The following is a 26347-nucleotide window of genomic DNA, read 5'->3' on the forward strand; positions in this document are numbered from 1 at the left end:
TCAGCTCCGTCCTGTAACACTGAAATTTTTGCACAAACTTGCCTTACCTCACGCCATCTTCATTATCGCTGCGAGTCGTACTACAGGAAGGCTAGGTTACGCAACGAATAAAACGAAATTCCAGCTACTCAGATGTAGGAGGTTGTCAGTCTAGAGGTACAGTGTCAGTTTCAGACGCCGAAAGAGAAAACTATATCTCCCTTCCAAGTTTTGTGAGAATATGTCGTTAACACTGGAGGCATGACTACTTTGCACGGACATATACGTCGCTAGCAGTTAGAGGGCTAATGAAAATGGTAACGGAGACTGATCAAATTGTGAAGTTGTTGTTGATGACCTTGTATATGGAGTGAAAAGAAATACGGAGATACCTCGAGAAATGCATGTCTGAAGAGGAATACATACTCTAGAAAAGACTGCGGTGCTCTATTTGATCATGAACCGGACCCGTGCGATATCATCAACAATCCTTAACACACTGGGAGTGTCAATCGTGGTCACAATAGTGTTCTTCCTAGCTGTTATTGCCTTATGTCGGAGATCAGTGTATGGAGAATCGGCAAATTGTGAGTGCTCGTAAGGCGGACTCATGCATAACCAAAGGAGCCCACGGGTTAGGTGTTCCAAGAGGCACCGTATCAAAAATTTATGCCGCATACAGCGAAAGCGGAAAAATATCTTCAGCTAAGTTACTATGTGGACGAAAGTGTGTGTTGAGAGATCGTGGCTGACGAAGAGGACAGTGACGACAAATAAGAGGACGACATTTGCGAAAGTTAATGCAGAGCTGAATGTCCCACTCGCGAACCTGTCAGCACCATAGCTACACGTAGGGAGCTCCATAATCTGTGACTGCCAAGGCGAGTTGGAATTTCAAAGCCTCTCAGCAGTGATACAAATACCCATAGCAGTAAAACGTGGTGCGGAAGCCATATAACCTAAATTATGAAGCAATGGAAGAAAGTAATTTGGTCGGACGAGTGTTATTTTACACTGTATCCGTCCTCTGGTCGAGTTTACATCCAAGCACTGACACATAACGTTTGATCCCCAGTAGCGATGCTGTGTTCCAAGGCGACAGGTCCCCGTTCACACAGCTCGCATCCACGTGTACTGCTTTTGTAAACATGAAAATGAGTTGTATAATCATCCACGGCCACAACAGTCAATGGATTTCAATATTATTGAGCGTCTGCGATCCACTTCGGAGAGAATGGTGCGTGATCGCTATCCACCTCTATCATAGTTACTTGAACTTGGTGCGGCTGGTCCCGGCGGAGGTTCGAGTCCTCCCTCGGGCATGAGTGCGCGTGTTTGTCCTTAGGATAATTTAGGTTAAGTAGTGTGTAAGCTTAGGGTTTGATGACGTTAGCAGTTAAGTCCCATGAGATTTCACACACATTTGAACATATTTGTAGTTGAACTTGCCATTATTTAGGATGAGGAGTGGTACAAGATTCCCTGTAAACCGTACAGAACCTATCTTGGTTCATTCCTAGACTACTGGAACCTGTTTTAAATGCCAACGGTTTTCCTGCACCAATTTAGGCACGGTAATTTTAGGAACAGGTGAAATTAAAATCGTCCTGTCATATCTGTGGCTTCATTGGTTGCTCTTGGTACTATGACAGATGAAATATTGGATGACCGTATTACATTTATGTAAGAAAGGTTTACTTATCTTGATACAAACCTTTGTCTCAGGCGTTTTTGATATTTGACAACTGTCATTGACTATTCAGGAATCACTTGAAGCATTAATTAGCAAACTGTTCCCTTGATGGAGAATGTCAAACGTTTACAAAAGTACAGGGTGACAATTACTGAACTCTATGAAAAAAAAATATATCAGTTACAAACTACGGCGCGCACACACTTTATTCAACATGACAACGTCACTACAGATATTCGGACTTAGGTTATGACATATTCGACATGCCTGTCATCAATGGCAATGATGTGGTGCAAACGAATAGCGAAATTCTACATGACCCGCTGAAGTGTCGGAATGTCGATGCGGTCGATAACCTCTTGAATAACTGTTCTCAGCTCATCAGTGGTTTTGGAGGCTATTGCTGTACACCTTGTCTTCAATGTAACCGCACAAAAGAATGTGGTGGCCAGTCGAGGACTATGGCAGTGGCCTCTGGGTTTCCAGAGTCAGAATGCAGTTCCCAAAGTTCTCCTCCAGAACATCACTCTCCTGCTTCGATAGGGTCGACCTTCGTCTTGCATGAACCACATCTTGCCGAAATCAATGTCACTTTGGATAATGGGGGTGAGATCACCATCCAAAACCTTCACGTAACGTTCGGTAGTCACCGTCCCATCAAGGAATATCGCACCAATCATTCCGTGACGACAGAGTCACCTGTTGAGGGTGAAGAGACTTTTCAATCTCGAAACGCGGATTATCAGTCCCCCAAATGCGCCAATTTTGCTTATTGACGAAACAATCCAAATGAAAGTGGGCTTAGTCGCTAAACCAAATCATGTAGCACATACTAATTCCCATCATGCCCAGCGGCCTACCTTGCTGTTTTAAGGCCCCAAAGGATACGGTTCAGAAGTTATGACGACTTTATTTTCACGTAATTCTATAATCGACCTGTATATTTCTGTCTGAAATGTGAGTAATTCATTAGTCCTACTAGGTGATATTGACTGCTTCAACGGAGGTCACAAACTGGACAGAGTGCTTTCATACTTGGCTCTACAGGTATATTGACCTCCATGTGAGGGCGCTGTGTGCGGAGAGGTAGAGCGTGCCTTCCTCAGACTCTCCCATCGTAATTTCGGTTTGCAGCGACACAGCGGTAATGTGTATGATGACGTGCGTTGCCTACGTTGGTGTAGCACCACGATCTCTGGATATGTTTTCGATGTTTCCATATTATGTCCGCCCTTGGGTTAATATTGACTTCAGTGGAAGCCTAAAGGGCAGAAATAAATAGTAGCTTATGACCGCACTGTCTGTTACTGGGCATTTATTTTGCGTTACTTGCTTATTGTACGAGGGCAGTTCAATAAGTAATGCAACACATTTTTTTTTCTGAAATAGGGGTTGTTTTATTCAGCATTGAAATACGCCAGATTATTCCACAATCTTTTAGCTACACAACACTATTTTTCAACGTAATCTCCATTCAATGCTACGGCCTTACGCCACCTTGAAATGAGGGCTGTATGCCTGCACGGTACCATTCCACTGGTCGATGTAGGAGCCAACGTCGTACTGCATCAATAACTTCTTCGTCATCCGCGTAGTGCCTCCCACGGATTGCGTCCTTCATTGGGCCAAACATATGGAAATCCGACGGTGCGAGATCGGGGCAGTAGGGTGCATGAGGAAGAGCAGTCCACTGAAGTTTTGTGAGCTCCTCTCGGGTGCGAAGACTTGTGTGAGGTCTTGCATTGTCATGAAGAAGGAGAAGTTCGTTCAGATTTTTGTGCCTACGAACACGCTGAAGTCGTTTCTTCAATTTCTAAAGAGTAGCACAATACACTTCAGAGTTGATCGTTTGACCATGGGGAAGGACATCGAACAGAATAACCCCTTCAGCGTCCCAGAAGACTGTAACCATGACTTTACCGGCTGAGGGTATGGTTTTAAACTTTTTCTTGGTAGCGGAGTGGGTGTGGCGCCACTCCATTGATTGCTGTTTTGTTTCAAGTTCGAAGTGATGAACCCATGTTTCATCGCCTGTAACGATCTTTGACAAGAAATTGTCACCCTCAGCCACATGACGAGCAAGTAATTCCGCACAGATGGTTCTCCTTTGCTCTTTATGGTGTTCGGTTAGACAACGAGGGACCCAGCGGGAACAAACCTTTGAATATCCCAACTGGTGAACAATTGTGACAGCACTAACAAAAGAGATGTCAAGTTGAGCACTGAGTTGTATGATGGTGATCCGTCGATCATCTCGAACGAGTGTGTTCGCACGCTCCGCCATTGCAGGAGTCACAGCTGCACACGGCCGGCCCGCACGCGGGAGATCAGTATTGCTTGACCTTGCGGCGATGATGACACACGCTTTGCCCAACGACTCACCGTGCTTTTGTCCACTGCCAGATCACCGTAGACATTCTGCAAGCGCCTATGAATATCTGAGATGCCCTGGTTTTCCGCCAAAAGAAACTCGATCACTGCCCGTTGTTTGCAACGCACATCCGTTACAGACGCCATTTTAACAGCTCCGTACAGCGCTGCCACCTGTCGGAAGTCAATGAAACTATACGAGACGAAGCGGGAATGTTTGAAAATATTCCACAAGAAACTTCCGGTTTTTTCAACCAAAATTGGCCGAGAAAAAAGAAATGTGTTGCATTACTTATTAAAATGCCCTCGTATATTTCCCCTTGTTAGTAGGTGCTGCGCAACGTCACGCACAGACAATAAATTCGTGACGGCCAGTAGGCAGGCAGTGGCTGTTGAGTGAGGCGAGTGCTGGTGGCGCAGGGGAGTACGACGCGGGCGGCGGCCGGTGCCGGCCGTGCCACTCGACGTGCGAGGCGTGCGACGGCGCCACCGAGTCGGCGTGCGTGCGCTGCGCGTCGCCGCTGCTGCTGCAGGGCCGGCGCTGCGCGTCCGCGTGCGACGCGGGTTGGTTCCCCGAGCCGCGCGCCGCCGCCTGCATGCGCTGCCCGCACGTCTGCACGCGCTGCCAGTCGCCGCTCAACTGCACCGCCTGCGCGCCCGGACTGCTGCTGCAGAGCGGGCAGTGCCGGCCCGTCTGCGCGCCCGGGTGAGTACCGCTCCTCTGCCTTGTGCGGTACACGAAGGAGACCGGCGGGGAAGAAAAGTACTTGACACTTCAGCCTTTGAAATGAACACGTCGAGACTTCTTGGGCAAGAGAGAAACTTTATTGAGCACTAATGTTAACGTACCAGTTTGACAAAAAGGAATTTTTGACATTAGGTGCCAGTGGACGTTGCTTTATAAGAATGGCGCAAGGTGAAAATTTGTGCTGGACTGGAATTCGAACCCAGGTCTCTTGCTTACTAATTTGTCTAGTACGCCTTTCACACACAGTGTTCGCCATAACCACACAGACCACCAAGTCGCACCTCCTGTCGGACTTAAATTCTCAACTTATACTACGGACTACTACACTAAAGGCTTCTTATGGCATCTCGTCAATTTCCATAAGATTTCGAACTTGGTCCAAAGCTGCGCTGAAGGGATCATTGGCCATCATCACCTTAATTATAGTCTATCCGTGGTGTCTGTTCTTTCAGACCTTGAGGCAAGGACAGCTAATTATCCTTTCAGTGTCGATGTACACCGAGCTCGAACTCTTACTGGAATCGTCGAGATGCGTTGAGTAATGAGACTATGAGCATCGGCAATACAGCAGACAGTAGTGTGTGGTGTACGTTGAGAATTTGATTCTGATAGGAGGCATGACAGGATAGTGCTTTCAGTGGGATGATCACTGTGTCTAGATGCCATAGTGCCCAGCACATCGGTCTAGTAAGCAGGAGACGTTTCGAATCTCGGTTCGGCAACTTGTCTCATTGGTAGAAGTCAGTACCCATGGCAGCTAACATCTGTAATTCCTTTGAGTCTTGAATCATAACAGCTGAAGGATCAAAATGGCACTTGTTCATTCAGTCATGTCGAAGAGAACGGACACCACTTATGTACTAGCTTAGTGTAAGATCGTCTATAACATCAAGCATTATATCATTACCACACAGACCGTGTACATCATTATTTTTCTGCAGAATAGTCGTCCTCTCTCTTGACCCTTTAAAAGGAGCCAATCGGCAAATACTATGAACGAAGTACGAATTTCTCGTTAATAATGTGTCATCTCTAATCACCTATTTTTATTTGGTCTTCTAGTCTAACAAATTTAGCAACTACGATATCTTTTAGGGTAATCTTGAATCATAAATAAAATTGTGACATTCGAACGGTTTAGGACAGTCGTAATTTGTTACGTTGTTGGAAGTGTAGCTCCACCAACCATGCACCTTGGCGATATGGGGACGCTTACACGCGTCATAGGTACACATAGCCGTATTTTGGTTGCATCAACAACGGAAGGTAAGTGAATAACATATTTTCCCAGAGTAGGGGCAGCAACCGTTTTAGCAGTCACAGGGGCAAGCATGAATAATTGATCTAGGAGTTGTAACATTAGCCAAAGTGGCCCTACAGTGCTGTTATTATGAACAGCTAAAAGCCAGGGCGAACTACAGCCACAACTTTTTCAGAGTACCTGTAGCTCTATCATATGGTTAAAAGATGACGACATCTTCTTTGGATAAAATACACTGGAGATGTAATAGTACCCAGTTGTAAGCCAACTCTGGAGGATGTCATCAGGAACAATAAGACAACCCTACTGACAGCTGATGTGCCCGAGGGGAGATTGTTAAACTCCTTAATGGAACTGAAAAACGGAAATCCATAAGTTGGTATTATACATATTAGGAGATAATGAAAGCTGATGGTCGGAAGTGCAGGACTTCAGCTTAGTTGAGGTCGGGGCTGTTTTCACAAAATCAAATACGATCAACACAGGGAAAATAGCTAATAATAAAAATGAAAGCAGGCAAACTACTATAAACAGCACTGGAAGCACAATACTCTAATCGAGGTAGGCATGAAACCTATATGCACCTCGATAGTACAAGCTTATATGCCAACCAGATCCGCAACTAATGAAGAGATTGATAGAGAAGATTAAGGAAGACAAAAATTTAATTTTGACGGGAGACATGAATTCGATATAAGTAGGAAAACGCTGACTGGGGAAGAATTCAACGAAGAAGCTGCCGGACATAATTTTGCACAGACCACAATTTTATTATTGCTGATTCTTAGCTTAAGAATCGTGAAAGAACGTTGTACAGTTGAAAAAAATCTTAAGACACAAAAATATATTAGATATATTTCGTAATAGTAAGACAGTGATTTCGGTCCCAGCTGTTAAACGGCGAGGCATTTCTTGCCACAGATGTTGCATAATGTGACCATAATCGTTGTTTAAGAACTATCAATTAAAGCAGTACAAATTGTAGAAAGGTAAGAAGCTAAAGTTATAATAACAAGGACAGCTCAAAATATCTGAGATTATTGAGAGTTTTGAAAGACATAAAAGGCTACTACTGGTTGAAGAAGGGGTACGGAACACCATAGAACGTGACTGTAGCCTGGAGAGATAAACTAATGAAAAATGAGATAGACATACGCCAAGCCTAGTTAAATTTCTGGGATAACGCACGAAACTTCGAATATAAGTGACGAAATGAGAAAATATAATGATAGAGTAAGGAAAACAGCCAAAAACCAATACTGACATCTAAAACAGAGACTGACTAAAAATGTAAATTCCCAAAAAAGGAAGGGTAGAGAGCACTTGCAATGTTGTGGAAGAATGCATAACTAGAGCAAAGATAGATGCCGCCTATAATAAATTTACAGAGACCTTTGGAGAAAAGGGTAGTAGATGTCTGAAAATCAAGAGTGCAGACTAGGATCGAGTAATGGGCAAAGAAGGGAACGTTGAGAAAAGGAGGAGATTGACGTCCCGTCGACAGCGAAGATATTAAAGATGTAGCACGTGCTAAGATCAGGAAATGATGGAAAAGGAAATCGGCCATGGCATTTCAAAGGAATTAACCCGGCATTTGCCTTAAGTGGGTTAGGGAAATCACGGGAAACCACAATCTGGATGGCTGGACACGGGTTTCAACCGTCGTCCTCCAGAATTCGAGTCCAGGGAGATGAACATGAAGCTAGTGTTATGGACGGGAAGAGAAAGTAAATGTTAAGATCGGAAAAATGATACTGCTAGAAGAATCTGACAGAGCACTTAAAGGCTCAAAGAGCACTGGAAGGCCTAAACCAAATCAAGGCCCTCAGAATTGCCGAGTTCTTGAAAGAACAAGCCAAGCGAAATACTCTGAGAATTCAACTACAGTGTATTTATTCCAGTTGCGAAGGAAACATGTGCTGAGAGGTGTGAAGATTACCACATACTGAATTTAATAAGTCATTCATGCAAAATACTGACACAAATTATTTGTAGAAGAATGGAGAAACTGGTGGAAAACAACCTTGTTGATCAGTTTTGGTTATTGAGAATTGATGGAAAAAGTGTGGCAGTATGTGCCATACAACTAATCGTATACATAGTTGACTGGACAGAACTCATTGAAACTTTGAAAGTCGAGGCCTAAATTACTAGAAACGAAAGGTTATTTACAGTTTGTATGGAAGCAGCCATGCCGTAGGAAATGTTGAAGGAAGTGAAATGGGTGAGGAAGAAGTAAAGGAGAAATCTACATCGATAATTAAAGTTTCAAAAATGGTTCAAATGGCTCTGAGCACTATGGGACTTAACATCTGTGGACATCAGTTCCCTAGAACTTAGAACTACTTAAACCTAACTAACCTAAGGACATCACACACATCCATGCCCGAGGCAGGATTCGAACCTGCGACCGTAGCGGTCACGCGGTTCCAGACTGAAGCGCCTTTAACCGCACGGCCACACCGGCCGGCTAATTAAAGTTTAATCGTAAACCTCTATGTATAGCCCTAACCACTAAGGATAGAAACTAGAAATTGGCAGAAAGGCATTGTACTGCAGGTGTCATTGAAGAAGGGATTTTTCGACATTTGTTTCCCTAGGGTATAAAATTGGGGATGAAATTTTTTTTAGATGTGTCGCTGTTAGAATTTAGAAGTTAGATTAATGGAAATTGTTATTTGGTTTCTCAGAAGTAAAAGAGATACGTGTTGCAGTACTTGTAGAACTTTAATACGTATGAGTGAGGAATAGTGGGTGAAAGATTTTGAAAACAGATCATCACTAAAGAACTACTAAAGAATTTTTAAAGGGACATCTATGAAAACTGGTGCATGAATTCTCGATAGAAAATTATAAAAATATGAATTGCATTGTTTTTAGAAGTTCAGTCGATAAGGGGGTAAAATAGGCGATGAAAATTGTTAAGACCATACATAGTTGTATAAAAAAAATTTAGCTAAATCTTTGAAAATTTATATTTCACTTCTCGGTTAGATGTAAATGAAAATGAGTTATAGGAAGAAAGTTTTTGTGGAAATATCACCACAAGAATGGAAAAGGCAATATTAACGAAAACCTTGTACTTCAGCTACCCAAATGAACATTTGGAGAGATAATACATTCGGAAAAGACCATACATATGTGGCCTTAATTTCTGCGAAAGTTTAGGAGGTATTGAAATTTTTGAACAAGCTAAAATGTCGATTAAAGAAAAACAAGTTGCACCTTCTACCAGCTTCTATATGATTACAAAAAATACAAAAAAATACTTAAAACAATGTAATCCAAACGAAGTTCAGTAACACACTATAAGTGCTGCATTAAATAGATACAATTAATAATTATGAACTAAAAGTAACACGAAAAACAGTAGTTCAAAGATATAAGGTATGATCCATCGTATCTACACTCCTGGAAATTGAAATAAGAACACCGTGAATTCATTGTCCCAGGAAGGGGAAACTTTATTGACACATTCCTGGGGTCAGATACATCACATGATCACACTGACAGAACCACAGGCACATAGACACAGGCAACAGAGCATGCACAATGTCGGCACTAGTACAGTGTGTATCCACCTTTCGCAGCAATGCAGGCTGCTATTCTCCCATGGAGACGATCGTAGAGATGCTGGATGTAGTCCTGTGGAACGGCTTGCCATGCCATTTCCACCTGGCGCCTCAGTTGGACCAGCGTTCGTGCTGGACGTGCAGACCGCGTGAGACGACGCTTCACCCAGTCCCAAACATGCTCAATGGGGGACAGATCCGGAGATCTTGCTGGGCAGGGTAGTTGACTTACACCTTCTAGAGCACGTTGGGTGGCACGGGATACATGCGGACGTGCATTGTCCTGTTGGAACAGCAAGTTCCCTTCCCGGTCTAGGAATGGTAGAATGATGGGTTCGATGACGGTTTGGATGTACCGTGCACTATTCAGTGTCCCCTCGACGATCGCCAGTGGTGTACGGCCAGTGTAGGAGATCGCTCCCCACACCATGATGCCGGGTGTTGGCCCTGTGTGCCTCGGTCGTATGCAGTCCTGATTGTGGCGCTCACCTGCACGGCGCCAAACACGCATACGACCATCATTGGCACCAAGGCAGTAGCGACTCTCATCGCTGAAGACGACACGTCTCCATTCGTCCCTCCATTCACGCCTGTCGCGACACCACTGGAGGCGGGCTGCACGATGTTTGGGCGTGAGCGGAAGACGGCCTAACGGTGTGCGGGACCGTAGCCCAGCTTCATGGAGACGGTTGCGAATGGTCCTCGCCGATGCCCCAGGAGCAACAGTGTCCCTAATTTGCTGGGAAGTGGCGGTGCGGTCCCCTACGGCACTGCGTAGGATCCTACGGTCTTGGCGTGCATCCGTGCGTCGCTGCGGTCCGGTCCCAGGTCGACGGGCACGTGCACCTTCCGCCGACCACTGGCGACAACATCGATGTACTGTGGAGACCTGACGCCCCACGTGTTGAGCAATTCGGCGGTACGTCCACCCGGCCTCCCGCATGCCCACTATACGCCCTCGCTCAAAGTCCGTCAACTGCACATACGGTTCACGTCCACGCTGTCGCGGCATGCTACCAGTGTTAAAGACTGTGATGGAGCTCCGTATGGCACGGCAAACTGGCTGACACTGACGGCGGCGGTGCACAAATGCTGCGCAGCTAGCGCCATTCGACGGCCAACACCGCGGTTCCTGGTGTGTCCGCTGTGCCGTGCGTGTGATCATTGCTTGTACAGCCCTCTCGCAGTGTCCGGAGCAAGTATGGTGGGTCTGACACACCGGTGTCAATGTGTTCTTTTTTCCATTTCCAGGAGTGTATTAAGACAACTATGGATCATATTGGTGTCACTGTAACGGGCTGTAGCAAAGCTACACATTTAATGAGAACCACATTTAATGAGAAATCAACAATAGGAAATATCATAAATTACATGTAATAGGGATGATTTAAAAAAATATAATAATAGTGTACGAAAGAAAAATACGAAGTAGAAGTCGAAAATGTAGTACTCAACCAAGATGTAAAATAATTTAGGTGAATTTGTGTACAACATGTGTAAGTAGCATCAAAATGAGTTACGTCTCAGGTTGAGAAGAATATAGGAAAAGTTCATCGTCAGCATCATCATCCTTTTCCAACAACAGCTTCCTGGGTGTGCTTCTGTTCCAGAAGAGTTCTACCATTTTTGTCCTTTCTCCTCCACATCATGTCATATAGAAAATTATGACAAGCAATGCTATGAAAAGTAAGATGATGCGCTTGCGAAGTGGCATGGAAACATATAAGCCAGAAGCAAGTAACAGTGGCCACTCAGTTATAACAACGTCCCATCGGTAAGTAAAGTGTAGAGTACATCTCAGACTAAATAAGAAAAGAAATGCAGGATTAACACTAACAGGAGGAGCTTTTGTTGACCTCTAGAAAGGTGACATGTTGTACAAAGATGATCGTTGCGCTTTGTTAATGGAAATATGCACTAAGGACGAGAAAACAAAACCATCTTAAGTAGAAATGAGTGTGAAAATGAAGCGGAATCTCCATTAAAATAAGCGTTTCATCACGAAATAGAAAGAACAGAGCAAAGGGTTGATACATGCAGCTGTAAAAAGACCCTGTATCCACTCGATACCAAATGTGAAGGTAAGTAGCGAGAGGCCTACCTCAGAATTAAGAAGCACCAAGAAAGGATCTATGTAAAGCTTATGTGAACAAGTATGTTCTGGATATATAAAAGGTTTTCAAATAAGAGTAAGATTATACTCATATTTAGATAAAAAGGAGGTGTGCATAAAAAATTACAAGAAAAAACCACTTCATTATCACATGGGCGACGAAGTATCATTAAAATATCGTTAGCTCCACGTAATTCAAATGGGTGTACAAGAACCAGGAAGAAACTTAAGTCAAGCCAAAGTACTTAGTAGGAAGCGGTTCAAAATAACCACGCAATTGGAGAAGTGTACAAAGGAAAATTCGCGTTAGGTTATACAAAGATGGAATAGATCCCATACCACCTTAATATCATGCAAATAGGTAAAATATGTACATCAAGCAAGTTACCTCCTTTTAGTGGAGGTTAGAAATGGGTATCCGCAAAGCATTAGTGGTATGTGTAATGGCATATAAATGAGTCACGCTATTCGTAAGGAGTAAGAGAATGTGGACCCACAACAATAAACAGATACACATCAGTTTTTCAGTATGTTTGTGAAGGGGGCGGTGGTAAATATAGAGAGGGCATCCCTACCTGAAACAGAAATCACAGGGTTGTATAAACCGTAACAGGTGCGAAGGGGTGAACACCATAGCAAGTATCAATCAGAAGTAAATATTACTGAAAAACTGTAGAAGGTACTATTATTAATAAAAAGTTAAAAACGAATTATAAAGTTATGAAGCATCCATCATGTCATATCTATGAATATAAAGTGTTTTACAGATGATAATCAAGGAAAAGAGGTAATCTGTGTCAACTCAGTCCAAGACACTGAAGTGCAAGATTGAAGTACCATATCAGATATGTAGCCATTACTCTATCCTGTAGTGTACTGGGATGAGACACTAACTCAGCAATGTGAGAGTGTAGACTTAGTCTAGATTTATGTAGAAACTATGATTCTAAAATGTAACTCAAAGATATGGAAAAGGTATAGTAACATCAAATACACATAAGGGTTTAAAAACCAGACGGTAGTCATATTATACTGTGGGTTACATCACCATATAAATGTAATCAAAATTAGAGCAAGGGATCTAACTAGATGTCAAAATGAAAACGGCGTTGTATGTTGAATAACGTAAGAGAGAAAACAGTTGTAATTACTATACACTGTTGTGGAAATATATAAACGTTTATTACGTATGTCATAATTAAAACGGCGTTGTATGTTGAATAACGTAAGACAGGAAACAGCTGTAATTACTATACACTGTTGTGGAAATATATAAACGTTTATTACGTATGTACATAAACTGAAAGAAAAACTAGAGCAGCCTGTCATTTTGTGGTATATATGTTGTCGGAACCTCTTCATTAAAATGAATAGGGACACACAAACCGTGAGGTTCACTTAACGTAACCAAGGAATATCGCGTTATGGGAATCAGCCTGGATACCGGTACAAAGTTTGGCTCAAATAAACAAAAAAACTGAATCCTTCAAGCAGAATGCAATCAACGGAATGCCGACTAAACAGCGACGATAAAGGCGAATAATATGGATCTCAACACCTACGAGACTAAGTATACACGAGAAGTACGAAGTTGACACGTAGTAAAGTCAAAAATATAAGTTATCATCATGTCAAAATGCAACAGTTCATGTTGTTGTTGTTGTGGTCTTCAGTCCTGAGACTGGTTTGATGCAGCTCTCCATGCTACTCTATCCTGTGCAAGCTTTTTCATCTCCCAGTACCTACTGCAACCTACATCCTTCTGAATCTGCTTAGTGTATTCATCTCTTGGTCTCCCTCTACGATTTTTACCCTCCACGCTGCCCTCCAATACTAAATTGGTGATCCCTTGATGCCTCAGAACATGTCCTACCAACCGATCCCTTCTTCTGGTCAAGTTGTGCCACAAACTTCTCTTCTCCCCAATCCTATTCAATACTTCCTCATTAGTTATGTGATCTACCCATCTAATCTTCAGCATTCTTCTGTAGCACCACATTTCGAACGCTTCTATTCTCTTCTTGTCCAAACTAGTTATCGTCCATGTTTCACTTCCATACATGGCTACACTCCATACAAATACTTTCAGAAATGACTTCCTGACACTTAAATCACTACTGGATGTTAACAAATTTCTCTTCTTCAGAAACGCTTTCCTTGCCATTGCCAGCCTACATTTTATATCCTCTCTACTTCGACCATCATCAGTTATTTTGCTCCCCAAATAGCAAAACTCCTTTACTACTTTAAGTGCCTCATTTCCTAATCTAATTCCCTCAGCATCACCCGATTTAATTAGACTACATTCCATTATCCTTGTTTTGCTTTTGTTGATGTTCATCTTATATCCTCCTTTCAAGACACTGTCCATATTGGAACAATAAAGACACTGCATATTCGTAAGTGAAATATAAGGTTACACAAGAGGTATTTCAGACATATATGTCCATAATGCAAGAACCACTGTAGTTTCTGGATTCCGTAAAAGTCTGTATGAAAGCAATATACTAATGAAGCAGGAGTTAAAGCAGATCATAGCTCACATTAGGTATGCCATAAACGTACCTGTAGTGATGTCCACACATGCAACAGCAACGCTCAAAAGAGTGACCAGAGTAGGCACTCAGAGGAGATAGTCTACGTTGTGAGTTGTGATGATATGTGAATCGATATATCGTGTTTATGTCACCAGAAAGAGAACAAGAAAACACCTACAGTCTTAGACATAAAAACTGACCACCGGCCGGCCGCCACAGAGACTAAGTCCGTGTCGTTCACTTAAGGTGGCCAATAAAACTGACCGCCCCTGACAACTCTACGTCTGGCCATCTGCGCAATCTGCAACACTGTAAGATGCGAAAGTGTTAGGAGGAACTGTTGCCTACTTCCGAGCTGATATGAATGGAGTGAGCCCGTGGTCTTCCGGTAATCGTCGTGCCTTCTAAACTTAGAGTCGCATGTTCGCATCCAACAGTTTTTTTTTTTTTTAACACATTTCGGTCTAAAGTTATGAGTCTTGTTGAACATCGAAGACAATTCGCTTAACATTGTACCGAGCCGCAATAAGAAGGACTCCAGAAACAATTCCGCAGTACAGCTCGTGGCTGCGTGGCGATCATAACGGCTTACGCTCGAGCGTTTCCTCGCGTTGCAGCGGCTACCGGCCACCGGCCAGACGCCACCCGCCGCCTGAAATCCGGCGCCGCCCATGTGAAGGCGGCGCCACGCTGTCAGTGTATGTATCAATGCCATTTTCGAATTTGAACTTCTAGTTATCATCTTGCAGTTAAGCATTGGATTTTGCATACTTGAAAATCATGAACTTCACTTAAGCATTGTTAAATTGAGTCGCAAGTGGAAAAAGGTGTAACATCTGCAACACAACGTTTACTTTTGGTATAACAGAGGGGTGAATGTAGAGGAGGCAGCTAGAAAGATTTGAACTGTGTGTGGAGCGAGTGCTTTTGGGAAAAATACGCCAAAAAAAGATGTTCTTGTTTCAATAAAGATCGCTCTGGCATGAATGATTTTCCACATTAAGGAAGTCTCGACTACTGATATATGTGACAGATTACCATTTTACCATCATGTGACATTTGCATTCAACAGGCAATGTTCAGAGGTCTAGTGTAGGAGTACTGCATGCTCTAATTCTAAACAACAAAAATCAACGGAGTGACTATTATTGAACGTCATCAGGTCGCTCATTGAGCATTCCTATGCAGTAGTGTTACTGCTGACGTGTTATGATGCCTTTATGGTTAACTTCCTAAGAAGAAATGAAAGGCTAAGCCCCATCAAAGGACGTACACTAGGGCAAAGAGTAGTGTGAACATAATATTTTACATCTGATAGCTCCAAAAGTGTGTTTTGGACTACGAATTCTGCCCCAAGGGGTGTGTGCAACACAGCTGGAATTTGTTGTCAACAACTGAGACACCTTTCGGTCGCAGTGTAAGAAAATCGAGCAACAAAACTTCATCACCTATGCTACTGCATGATAACTCACTCTGTTGATTTGAGAAACAAAACTATCCAGGAGACTGACAGGAAAGTCGTCTCTCAGGCACTTGTATCGATAGGGAAGTCCTCTCTCAAGCACTTGTCCCTCTCGTCATACATTCGTAAAGGTTTACCTCTCCCCCTCTTGATCGATCAACCGTCAAGGCAATTCATTTATAGTCGAAAATACTCTTAAAACTACACTGGTTTAATGACATCGTTAGAATCAGTGGGTTTCTACGGGCGCAGAATTTGTAAACAGCATTAGAATTGTCAGATTGTTTTAGATACCGTGAAAGAAAATTCAGCTGCTGATTATTTTCTCTTTGATGATTACTGTTGCGATTAGTGCAATAATGGAAAACGCAATTAAAATATTCACTGTACTAATACAAATTAAATTCAGCTTACTACAGAAATATCACGACGGCAGTCTATCTTAATAAAGCATTAAGTGTCTGTAAGACGATTGAGCCTATTTTAACACGAATTAGTAGGATATTACCGACTTTTTACTTCGAAAAGATCTGTATTTACTTCATTTCCTGTATCATACGAAAGTATTATGAAAATGTGGCATTTCAAAGATAAAATTACGTATTCACAACAACAAATAATATCTCGGCAAGAGACAAAAGTGGCATTATGAAATTGGCAGTACCGTAAGGTTTTCACTCTGACACTGAGGCTTACTGTAAGTAGCAAGACGAATTTTGCTTGAGCGTTATCTTACGATTCCCTTATTGAGTTTGTATCTGCCTGCTTGTAGCTCTACTACAAAAGGATTTAAAATCTGGCTTTCAGCGAGTCTCGAAAGACGAACGAAATCAGCTTGTTCCTGGTAGCCAAGCATGTTTCCTAGGACCTGGTTTTTCCTAAAGTGGGAAGACATCCTTTTGTGGTTGAATTGTTGGCAAATGTCAGTCAGACGTGTGGCGTTGGTCTAAGCGTTTAGGTATGTTGAATTTGTACCAATGATTTTCTACAGGTTTCTTCTGTTGCAAAGAGAGAGTTGACGTCTCCCATTGGTATTTTCACGTCATCTTAGTGAACTTCGCTCATAGTATTTTCGAGTGTGTTCCAGAATTTTTCGACATTTTTGGTGTTTTTCTTATTTTAGATGTTGGTGGGGGCATGTGCATTGATGAGTGTATATTTTTTGCTGGGGCTCTGAATGAGCATAGTCATAAGTCGATTGTTGATGGGTGTGATTTCTTTGACAGAGATGATGATAGATCTGTGTCCGAGAAAAGCAATGCCAAAGATTGGTACGCCTTTCGCTACCTTTTATTGTATTTTGCTTTTGAAGATGCAATAGTATCCGTAATTCAAGGTTTCACTGTCAGTTAGTCGAGGTTCGTGAACAGCAAGGATGAGAATTTTTTGTAGGTCGATTTCTTTTGTGAGATTATTTCGTATTCGTGCTTGGATCAATGTATCGTTATTTAGTTTTCAAATGCATGTTTTCTACTTGTGGGCAAATTTACCAGAGATCTTCGATATTCTCTGCCGTGCTAACCCGGACTCCCGAGAATCCGAAAATTCAACTGCCGCCTGTCGACAGCCGGGTTGTGTACCACCTAGTGTAAAGTTGACTTTGCTTGCACAGTTCATGTTTGCTTGTGTTTCGTTGGTTTGGCTTGTGTGATACCAGGACCGGACAGGACCAGAGGGTGTTGAAGCCTTTGGAAGCAAATATTTTTAGCCGAGCTCATTGAGCTAATAGACGGTGCCCAGAGTAGCGGTGATTTTCACTGAGACGTGCGTGGATATTGGGTTCAACGGATTGAGTAGCTTTTCAGGATTGTGTTAGTATTTGGTTAACCCCAAGTATTTGATTTCCTCTGTACCACCCATATGGGGAAGAGTTTCCCCTAACGGCCCCACGGGATTTATATTATTATTATTATTATTGTCATTATTTCATCAGCAAATCCAATATGGTGCATCTTCCCACCACTGAAATAGAAGTGCATTGCTCGATTCAGTATTTCCATCACATAAATATGGGTTATAATTACGTTACATTGTTGCTAGTAGACATATTTCTCACTTTTTCTTAGGCAGTTGCTACCTGTTACTCCATCATAGGAATTTACGTGCGCAGCATTGTTGCAATACAGACGTTCAAATTATCCGATTTCTGTAATTTCATTTCGATATCAGATCGCTCTAATCGGATTCAGGCAGTCAGGCTTAATGTGGATATCCGAATACGACTCTCATCATTTGATAGACTGGGTAAACCACATTCTTAATCGGACGGTTGAATCTAGATCACTTATTTATGACAGGGCCTGAATTCTTAAACACTGTGGAAAATAATAATACAATGTGCTTATTACTAATATGTTATTTAAATATAAATATATGAACGAACGAGAAAACAGTTTATTTACAGGAGCAGAGCCCCATCCATCATAGCAGAGCAGTGGGAGATTGGTTTCAGGGCTAAGAGAGGATAAAGCTGTTGCCGTTTGTTCCACGATCACCGAACATCAACCAGATAGAGAATATATGGGCAGACGTGACAAGGTCATTGCCATATGGACCTACAAATGCAAGCGACCTTTGGACGAATATAGAAAACGTATGATGGGAAGTAAACCACCACGCTACAGTGTCGACGACTTAATGATATCAATGCCCCTACGCCTTCGAGAAATCTTACGTTATGATCGTGGGTGGGTTGGTTACTAAAAGTATACTCGTCCACAAAACCCATGTGGACAGATATCTGATAGCCGGTCAAGCTTTGCTTTGTCGCAGCACTTTAGATACAAGTCCATTTACTTACATTTCTTGCAATGCAAGGTAATTGAAAAATCTCGTCCACTCGACGCCTACTGAGAAATTGACTTGTGCATGTGTTGTTCAACACACAGCAGTGTGTGTGTGTTTCTTGTTTCGTGTTCACGCACAATCTGAATCAATACTATTAACATTGTAGAGACAACAAACAATGAATATTGCATCAAATAAGGCTGTAAAGTATTTTATGCGATGGGAAGTTACAAACTGAGTTTTTACCCAAACCACGGCTTGCGTATTACGTTAGGTTAGATGTATTTAACTCCATAGTATCGTTAGAGACAGTGCGCTCTTGTTGTCGAGGCTCGTGACAAGTGCAGCGATTAGCACTGCCCAATGCCGCCGCGATTTGTTTATGTTGGCTGAGCGTGGACACTGCAGCAGACGCTTCGCCATAAACAGAAAGAGATCACCTTGGCTCGGACTGCAGTGAGCGGGTATCATTTCATGCGTGTTCTTATAGTAACCAACGTGAGGCTCTACTCACAGGTGTCATGGAGTAATTGCAACGGGTATCATGTCATTAGTCATCAGAATATTACCAGTGATGATGTGTCCACTCTATTTGAATCCCAAGAAGATAGGAACCTTCTCACAAAGGAATGTGAGGTGATACCAAAATTTATCCAACATACAAAAATTAACTGCAGGGCTATCTTGTATGGAGTAGTAGCACGCGAGGAAATAGTATGCCTTGGAAGCGTATATTTCATTTCCTCTTCTCATATTAACGCCCTTGTTTTAGTATGAGGTGTGAAAATAAACACGAAAAACTAAAGTTCCTGAGAAGCATATCAGTCATCTCCTCTTCTCGTAAGGGTAATGCACTATGTAAAGGGGGACGAAAATCTAATAGTCATGGGCGACTGGAATGCAGTTGCAGGGGAAGGAGTAGAAGAAAAGGTTACAGGAGAATATGGGCTTGGGACAAGGAATGAAAGAGGAGAAAGACTAATTGAGTTCTGTAACAGGTTTCAGCTAGTATTAGCGAATACCCTGTTCAACAATCACAAGAGGAGGAGGTATACTTGCAAAAGACCGGGAGATACGGGATGTATTTAATTAGATTACATCATGGTCAGGCAGAAATTCCGAAATCAGATACTGGATTGTAAAGCGTACCCAGGAGCAGATATAGACTCAGTTCACAATATAGTAGTGATGAAGAGTAGGCTGAAGTTAAAGACATTAGTCAGGAAGAATCTATACGCAAAGAAGTGGGATACGGAAGTACTAAGGAATGACGAAGTTCTCTAACGCTATAGATACAGCAATAAGGAATAGCGCAGTATGCATTACAGTTGAAGAGGAATGGACATCTCTAAAAAGGGCCATCACAGAAGTTGGGAAGGAAAACATAGGTACAAAGAAGGTAGCTGCGAAGGAACCATGGGTAACAGAAGAAATACTGCAGTTGATTAATGAAAGGAGGAAGTACAAACAGTTTCCGGGAAAATCAGGAATACAGAAATACAAGTCGCTGAGGAAATAAATAAATAGGAAGTGCAGGGAAGCTAAGGCGAAATGGCTGCAGGAAAAATGTGAAGACATCGAAAAAGATATGATTGTCGGAAGGACGGACTCAGCATACAGGAAAGTTAAAACAACCTTTGGTGACATTAAAAGCAACGGTGGTAAAATTAAGAGTGCAACGGGAATTCCACTGTTAAATGCAGAGGAGAGAGCAGATAGGTGGAAAGAACACATTGAAAGTTTCTAAGAGGATGAAGATTTGTCTGATGTGTCGAGATTTAGAAGAGATAGGGGATCCAGTATTAGAATCGGAATTTAAAAGAGCTTTGGAGGACTTATGGTCAAATAAAGCAGAAGGGATAGATAACATTCCATCAGAATTTCTAAAATCATTGGGGGAAGTGGCAACGAAACGACTATTCACGTTGGTGTGTAGAATATATGAGCCTGGCGATATACCACCTGACTTTCGGAAAAGCATCATCCACACAATTCTGAAGACGGCAAGAGCTGACAAGTGCGAGAATTATCGCACAATCAGCTTAACAGCTCATGCATCGAAGCTGCTTACAAGAATAATATACACATGAATGGAAAAGAAAATTGAGAATGCGCTAGGTGACGATCAGTTTGGCTTTAGGAAAAGTAAAGGAACGAGAGAGGCAATTCGGACGTTACGGCTAATAATGGAAGCAAGGCTAAAAAAAATCAAGACACTTTCATAGGATTTGTCGAACTGGAAAAAGCGTTCGACAATATAAAATGGTGCAAGCTGATCGAGATTCTGTAAAAAGTAGGGATAAGCTATAGGGAGAGACGGGTCATATACAATATGTACAACAACGAAGAGGGAATAATAAGAGTGGACGATCAAGAACGAAGTGCTCGTATTAAGAAGGGTGTAAGACAACGCTGTAGCCTTTCGCCCCTACACTTCAATCTGTACATCGAGGAAGCAATGATGGAAATAAAAGAAAGGTTCAGGAGTGGAATTAAAATACAAGGTGAAAGGATATCAATGATACGATTCGCTGATGACATTGCTATCCTGAGTTAAAGTGAAGAAGAATTAAATGATCTTCTGAACGGAATGAACAGTCTAATGAGTACACAGTATGGTTTGAGAGTAAATCGGAGAAAGACGAAGGCGATGAGAAGTAGTAGAAATGAGAAGAGCGAGAAACTTAACATCAGGACTGATGGTCAAGAAGCCAATGAAGTTATGGAATTCTGCTACCTAGGCAGTAAAATAACCAATGACGGACGGAACAAGGAGTACATCAAAAGCAGACTCGCTATGGCAAAAAATGCATTTCTGGCCAAGAGAAGTCTACTAATATCAAATACCGGCCTTAATTTGAGGAAGATATATCTGAGGATGTACGTCTGGAGTATGACTACGCTCATTCAGAGCCCCAGCAAAAATTATACACTCATCAATGCACATGCCCCCACCAACATCGAAAATAAGAAAAACACTAAAAATGTGGAAAAATTCTGGAACGTACTCGAAAATACTATGAGCAAAATTCACCAAGATGACGTGCAAATACTATTGGGAGACGTCAACGCTCTCTTTGGAACAGTAAAAACCTGTAGAAAAATCATTGGTACAAATTCAACATACCGAAACGCTTAAACCAACGGCACACGTCTGAGTGACATTTGCCAACAATTCAACCACAAAAGGATGTCTTCCCACTTTAGGAAAACCAGTTCCGAGGTAACATACTTGGCTAACAGGTGCAAGCTGCTTTCGTTCGCCTTTCGAGACTCTCTGAAAGCCAGATTTTTAATTCTTTTGTTGTAGAGCTACAAGCAGGCAGATACAAACTCAATAAGGGAATCGTAAGATAACGCTCAAGCAAAATTCGTCTTGCTACTTACAGTAAGCCTTAGTGTCAGAGAGAAAACCTTACGGTACTGCCAATTTCATAATGCCACTTTTGTCTCTTGCCGAGATATTTTTTGTTGTTGTGAATACGTAATTTTATCTTTGAAATGCCACATTTTCATAATGCTTGCGATTGATACAGGAAATGAAGTAAATACAGATCTTTTCGGAGTAAAAAGTCGGTAATATCCTACTAATTCGTGTTAAAATAGGCTCAATCGTCTTACAGACACTTAATGCTTTAATAAGATAGACTGCCGTCGTGATGTTTCTGTAGTAAGCTGAATTTAATTTGTATTAGTACAGTGAATATTTTAATTGCATTTTCCATTAGTTTACTAATCGCAACACTAATCATCAAAGAGAAAATAATCAGCAGCTGAATTTTCTTTCACGGTATCTAAAACAATCTGACAATCCTTTTGTTGTTTACAAATTCTACGTTCGTAGAAACCCACTGATTCTAAAGATGTCATTAAACCAGTGTAGTTTTAAGAGTATTTTCGTCTATAAATGAATTGCCTTGACGGTTGATCGATCAAGAGGGGGAGAGGTAAACCTTTACGAATGTATGACGAGAGGGACAAGTGCTTGAGAGAGGACTTCCCTATCGATACAAGTGCCTGAGAGACGACTTTCCTGTCAGTCTCCTGGATAGTTTTGTTTCTCAAATCAACAGAGTGAGTTATCATGCAGTAGCATAGGTGATGAAGTTTTGTTGCTCGATTTTCTTACACTGCGACCGAAAGGTGTCTCAGTTGTTGACAACAAATTTCAGCTGTGTTGCACACACCCCTTGGGGCAGAATTCGTAGTCCAAAACACACTTTTGGAGCTATCATATGTAAATTATTATGTTCACACTACTCTTTACTCTAGTCTACGTCCTTTGGTGGGGCTTAGCCTTTCATTTCTTCTTAGGAAGTTAACCATAAAGGCATCATAACACGTCAGCAGTAACACTACTGCATAGGAATGCTCAATGAGCGACCTGATGACGTTCAATAATAGTCACTCCGTTGATTTTTGTTGTTTAGAATTAGAGCATGCAGTACTCCTACACTAGACTTCTGAACATTGCCTGTTGAATGCAAATGTCACATGATGGTAAAATGGTAATCTGTCACATATATCAGTAGTCGAGACTTCCTTATTGTGGAAAATCATTCATGCCAGAGCGATCTCTGTTGAAACAAGAATATCTTTTTCTGGCCTATTTTTCCCAAAAGCACTCGCTCCACACACAGTTCAAATCTTTCTAGCTGTCTCCCCTACATTCACCTCTCTGTTATACCAAAAGTAAACGTTGTGTTGCAGATGTTACACCTTTTTCCACTTGCGACTCAATTTTACAATGCTTAAGTGTAGTTCATGATTTTCAAGTATGCAAAATCCAATGCTTAACTGCAAGATGATAACTTGAAGTTCAAATTCGAAAATGGCATTGATACATACACTGACAGCGTGGCGCCGCTTTCACATGGGCGGCGCCGGATTTCAGGCGGCGGGTGGCGTCTGGTCGGTGGCCGGTAGCCGCTGCAACGTGAGGAAACGCTCGAGCGTAAGCCGTTATGATCGCCACGCAGCCACGAGCTGTACTGCGGAATTGTTTCTGGAGTCCTTCTTATTGCGGCTCGGTACAATGTTAAGCGAATTGTCTTCGATGTTCAACAAGACTCATAACTTTAGACCGAAATGTGTTAAAAAAAAAAAAAAACTGTTGGATGCGAACATGCGACTCTAAGTTTAGAAGGCACGACGATTACCGGAAGACCACGGGCTCACTCCATTCATATCAGCTCGGAAGTAGGCAACAGTTCCTCCTAACACTTTCGCATCTTACAGTGTTGCCAGATTGTACAGATGGCCAGACGTAGAGTTGTTAGGGGCGGTCAGTTTTATTGGCCACCTTAAGTGAACGACTCGGACTTAGTCTCTGTGGCGGCGGGCCGGTGGTCAGTTTTTATGTCTAAGACTGTACATTACGAAGGTGGTAAAAGCTCGAGGGGTGGTGTTTAATAAAAGGGAATGACAGCAATACACATAAAGAAGGTAACAATACCCAAAAATACGTATTTTCGGAGCCGCTGGAGTGGCCGAGCGGTTCTAGTCGCTTCAGTCTGGAACCGCGTGACCGCTACGGTCGCAGGTTCGAATCCTGAATCGGGCATGGATGTGTGTGTCGTCCTTAGGTTAGTTCGGTTTAAGTAGTTCTATGTTCTGGGGGACTGATGACCTCAGATGTTAAGTCCCATAGTGCTCAGAGCCATTTGAACCATTTATTTGGAACCGTATTTTAGGGAGTCAGCACGCCGAAGGTAAAATGTTGTAAAGTACAATCCCATCACGTAATTATTTTGTTTTACCTCTTTGATGCAATAATTTCATTTAATTTTTTAACTCATTTTATTGTTTTAAGTATTTTTTTATGTTTTCTGTAACGATATAGAGATCTGAATGTGACGCTACTTAGGCATTTAACTAGTAGCTTCAATCAAGATTTCAAAAATAACTGCTACTGGAGTATATTCGTACAACCATTAAGCTTTAACGAATAGAAATACAAACTTTGAGATCTGCCGATGAGAATGTAGTTCTGTCTTAAGGAAAGGACTTATAGATAATTTCTGTGGAATGGATATTACATCAAAAATACGTTCAATATGAACACCAATAAAACTAAAGCAAAGTTAAAGGAATGCAGTAGAATTGCAAGAGGGGCTACTGAAAGCCTTAGAATGCGGAATGAGACACTGAAGTTGATAGAAGACTTGCGCTTTGGGCAGTAAAGTAATTGATGACGGCTGAATTAGAGAGAATGCTAATTAAAGCCTGGAAAGGCCAAAAAAAAATTTAACAACATCGAATATAAATTTAAACGTTAGTAGCCTTGTATGTAAGTGAAACGTGGACGATAAACAGAGCAGACAAGAAGATAACTAGAGTTTTGGAAGTGTAATGCTACAGAAGAAAGCTAAAATGATTCTAAATAGGAGGTACTGTACTGAACTGAGGACAGCAACAAAAAGGGATCGGTTGATGATGCAGGTCATGAGGTATGGAGGAATCCACGGTTTGGTATGGGTGAGAGCGTGGTGAAAAAATTACAGAGGGAGGCAAAAGGATGACTACAGAGAGGATGTTCAAATACATGCAGGCTAGAGTTGAGAAGAAATGGCTTACAGAAGGTGAAATGTCGTCGAGAGCTGCATAAAACGACAAGAAGTGTGAAAGCATTTGCACGTGGTTAACATCTCTACCCAAAAACGGCGATTAATTGTACCAGCCGGAAAGAAAAGAAAGTCATTTTAGTCGTTGATAATGGACCTGTAACTTCAAAACACGTTGGATAATATTTGCTAAATAAGATATTGTTACTGAAGAGGCAGTTTATTTTTCAAGTATAGTAGTGTCAATACACTGAAATGTAATATAGCAGATGTTGATGATGATGAAGATGATGATGTTCGGTTTGTGGGTCGCCCAACCGCGTGTAATATAGCAAGTATTCGATGTGATAAAGTATCAACAAGTCTATTGAGGATTCCCGGAAATATGTGGCACAAAGCGTCTACGCAATGGACATGCCATTTCTGTCACGCTTGTGAAATCACTGTATGACATTTCTCGTCGTGTGTCATGAACAGTAATGAAACTGGAAGATTTCACCGCCATCTGGGAAGTCAATACCCTTGAAAGGATATGTTCAAATAATCCACAGCTGTCAATTTTGCGTCCTGTTACTACCGTAGTTAGCATGGAATCCGTGGTGAAAGTCCATCACATCGTAATACTGAATGCACGGTCTGCATATGCGGCATGGTGAATGTTTCGAGCAGCCATTCACTTTGATGACAGCCTATCAAGGCACGATCATCGCCATGGCGTAACAAGGAACGCGATTAACTCGACCAACCGACACTTTTGGCATGAACTACGTTCCATGGCCCCGTGCCGTAATTTATAATGACACTGAGAGGGAACTCGTACGGGTCTGCTACTGAGGCCTATGTTTGATAGAGTGCATGAACAGTGTACTCCAAAAACACATACAGGTATTCCAGCATCAGTATTATATTCTAAACACGTATCTGCCATGTGTCACTGCCTGTGCCGTCCACATTCTGTGCTGCTTCGCTTGCTTGTGGTTACACGGGCCTTTAATCAGTTTCTGCAGATGCTCATGACAGTGGCACATGAACAGCGACGAGATTCGACGTTTCCGGGATGCTCTTTCCCAGGCGTGGGGACGACGCACCACTCTACAGCAATAAGCTCGAATCTCATTCGAAGTGAATTTAGTCAAAAGATACGGCCACTTATGTCACAAATTTTAATACTCGAAAACCCACTCTTCAAAACCTCAACTGTACTTCCCGCTGATCCATAATCATGCTATTTTGGAATGAAGCAAGGTTTCACTGTACAAGAA

The 26347-nt window shown here is 42.1% G+C and overlaps 1 protein-coding gene across 1 annotated transcript in view; it reads left to right on the plus strand.

The window, feature by feature from the left end:
- LOC124622874 (furin-like protease 2) overlaps nucleotides 1-26347 on the plus strand; it is a 790830-nt gene that overhangs the window by 736638 nt on the left and 27845 nt on the right. The window contains exon 19 of the mRNA XM_047148668.1: nucleotides 4468-4748. Within this exon, the coding sequence (XP_047004624.1) occupies nucleotides 4468-4748 (281 nt within the window). The remainder of the gene's footprint in view (nucleotides 1-4467; nucleotides 4749-26347) is intronic.

This window comes from Schistocerca americana, chromosome 7 (genome assembly GCF_021461395.2).
Source record: "Schistocerca americana isolate TAMUIC-IGC-003095 chromosome 7, iqSchAmer2.1, whole genome shotgun sequence".
Taxonomy (NCBI): domain Eukaryota; kingdom Metazoa; phylum Arthropoda; class Insecta; order Orthoptera; family Acrididae; genus Schistocerca; species Schistocerca americana.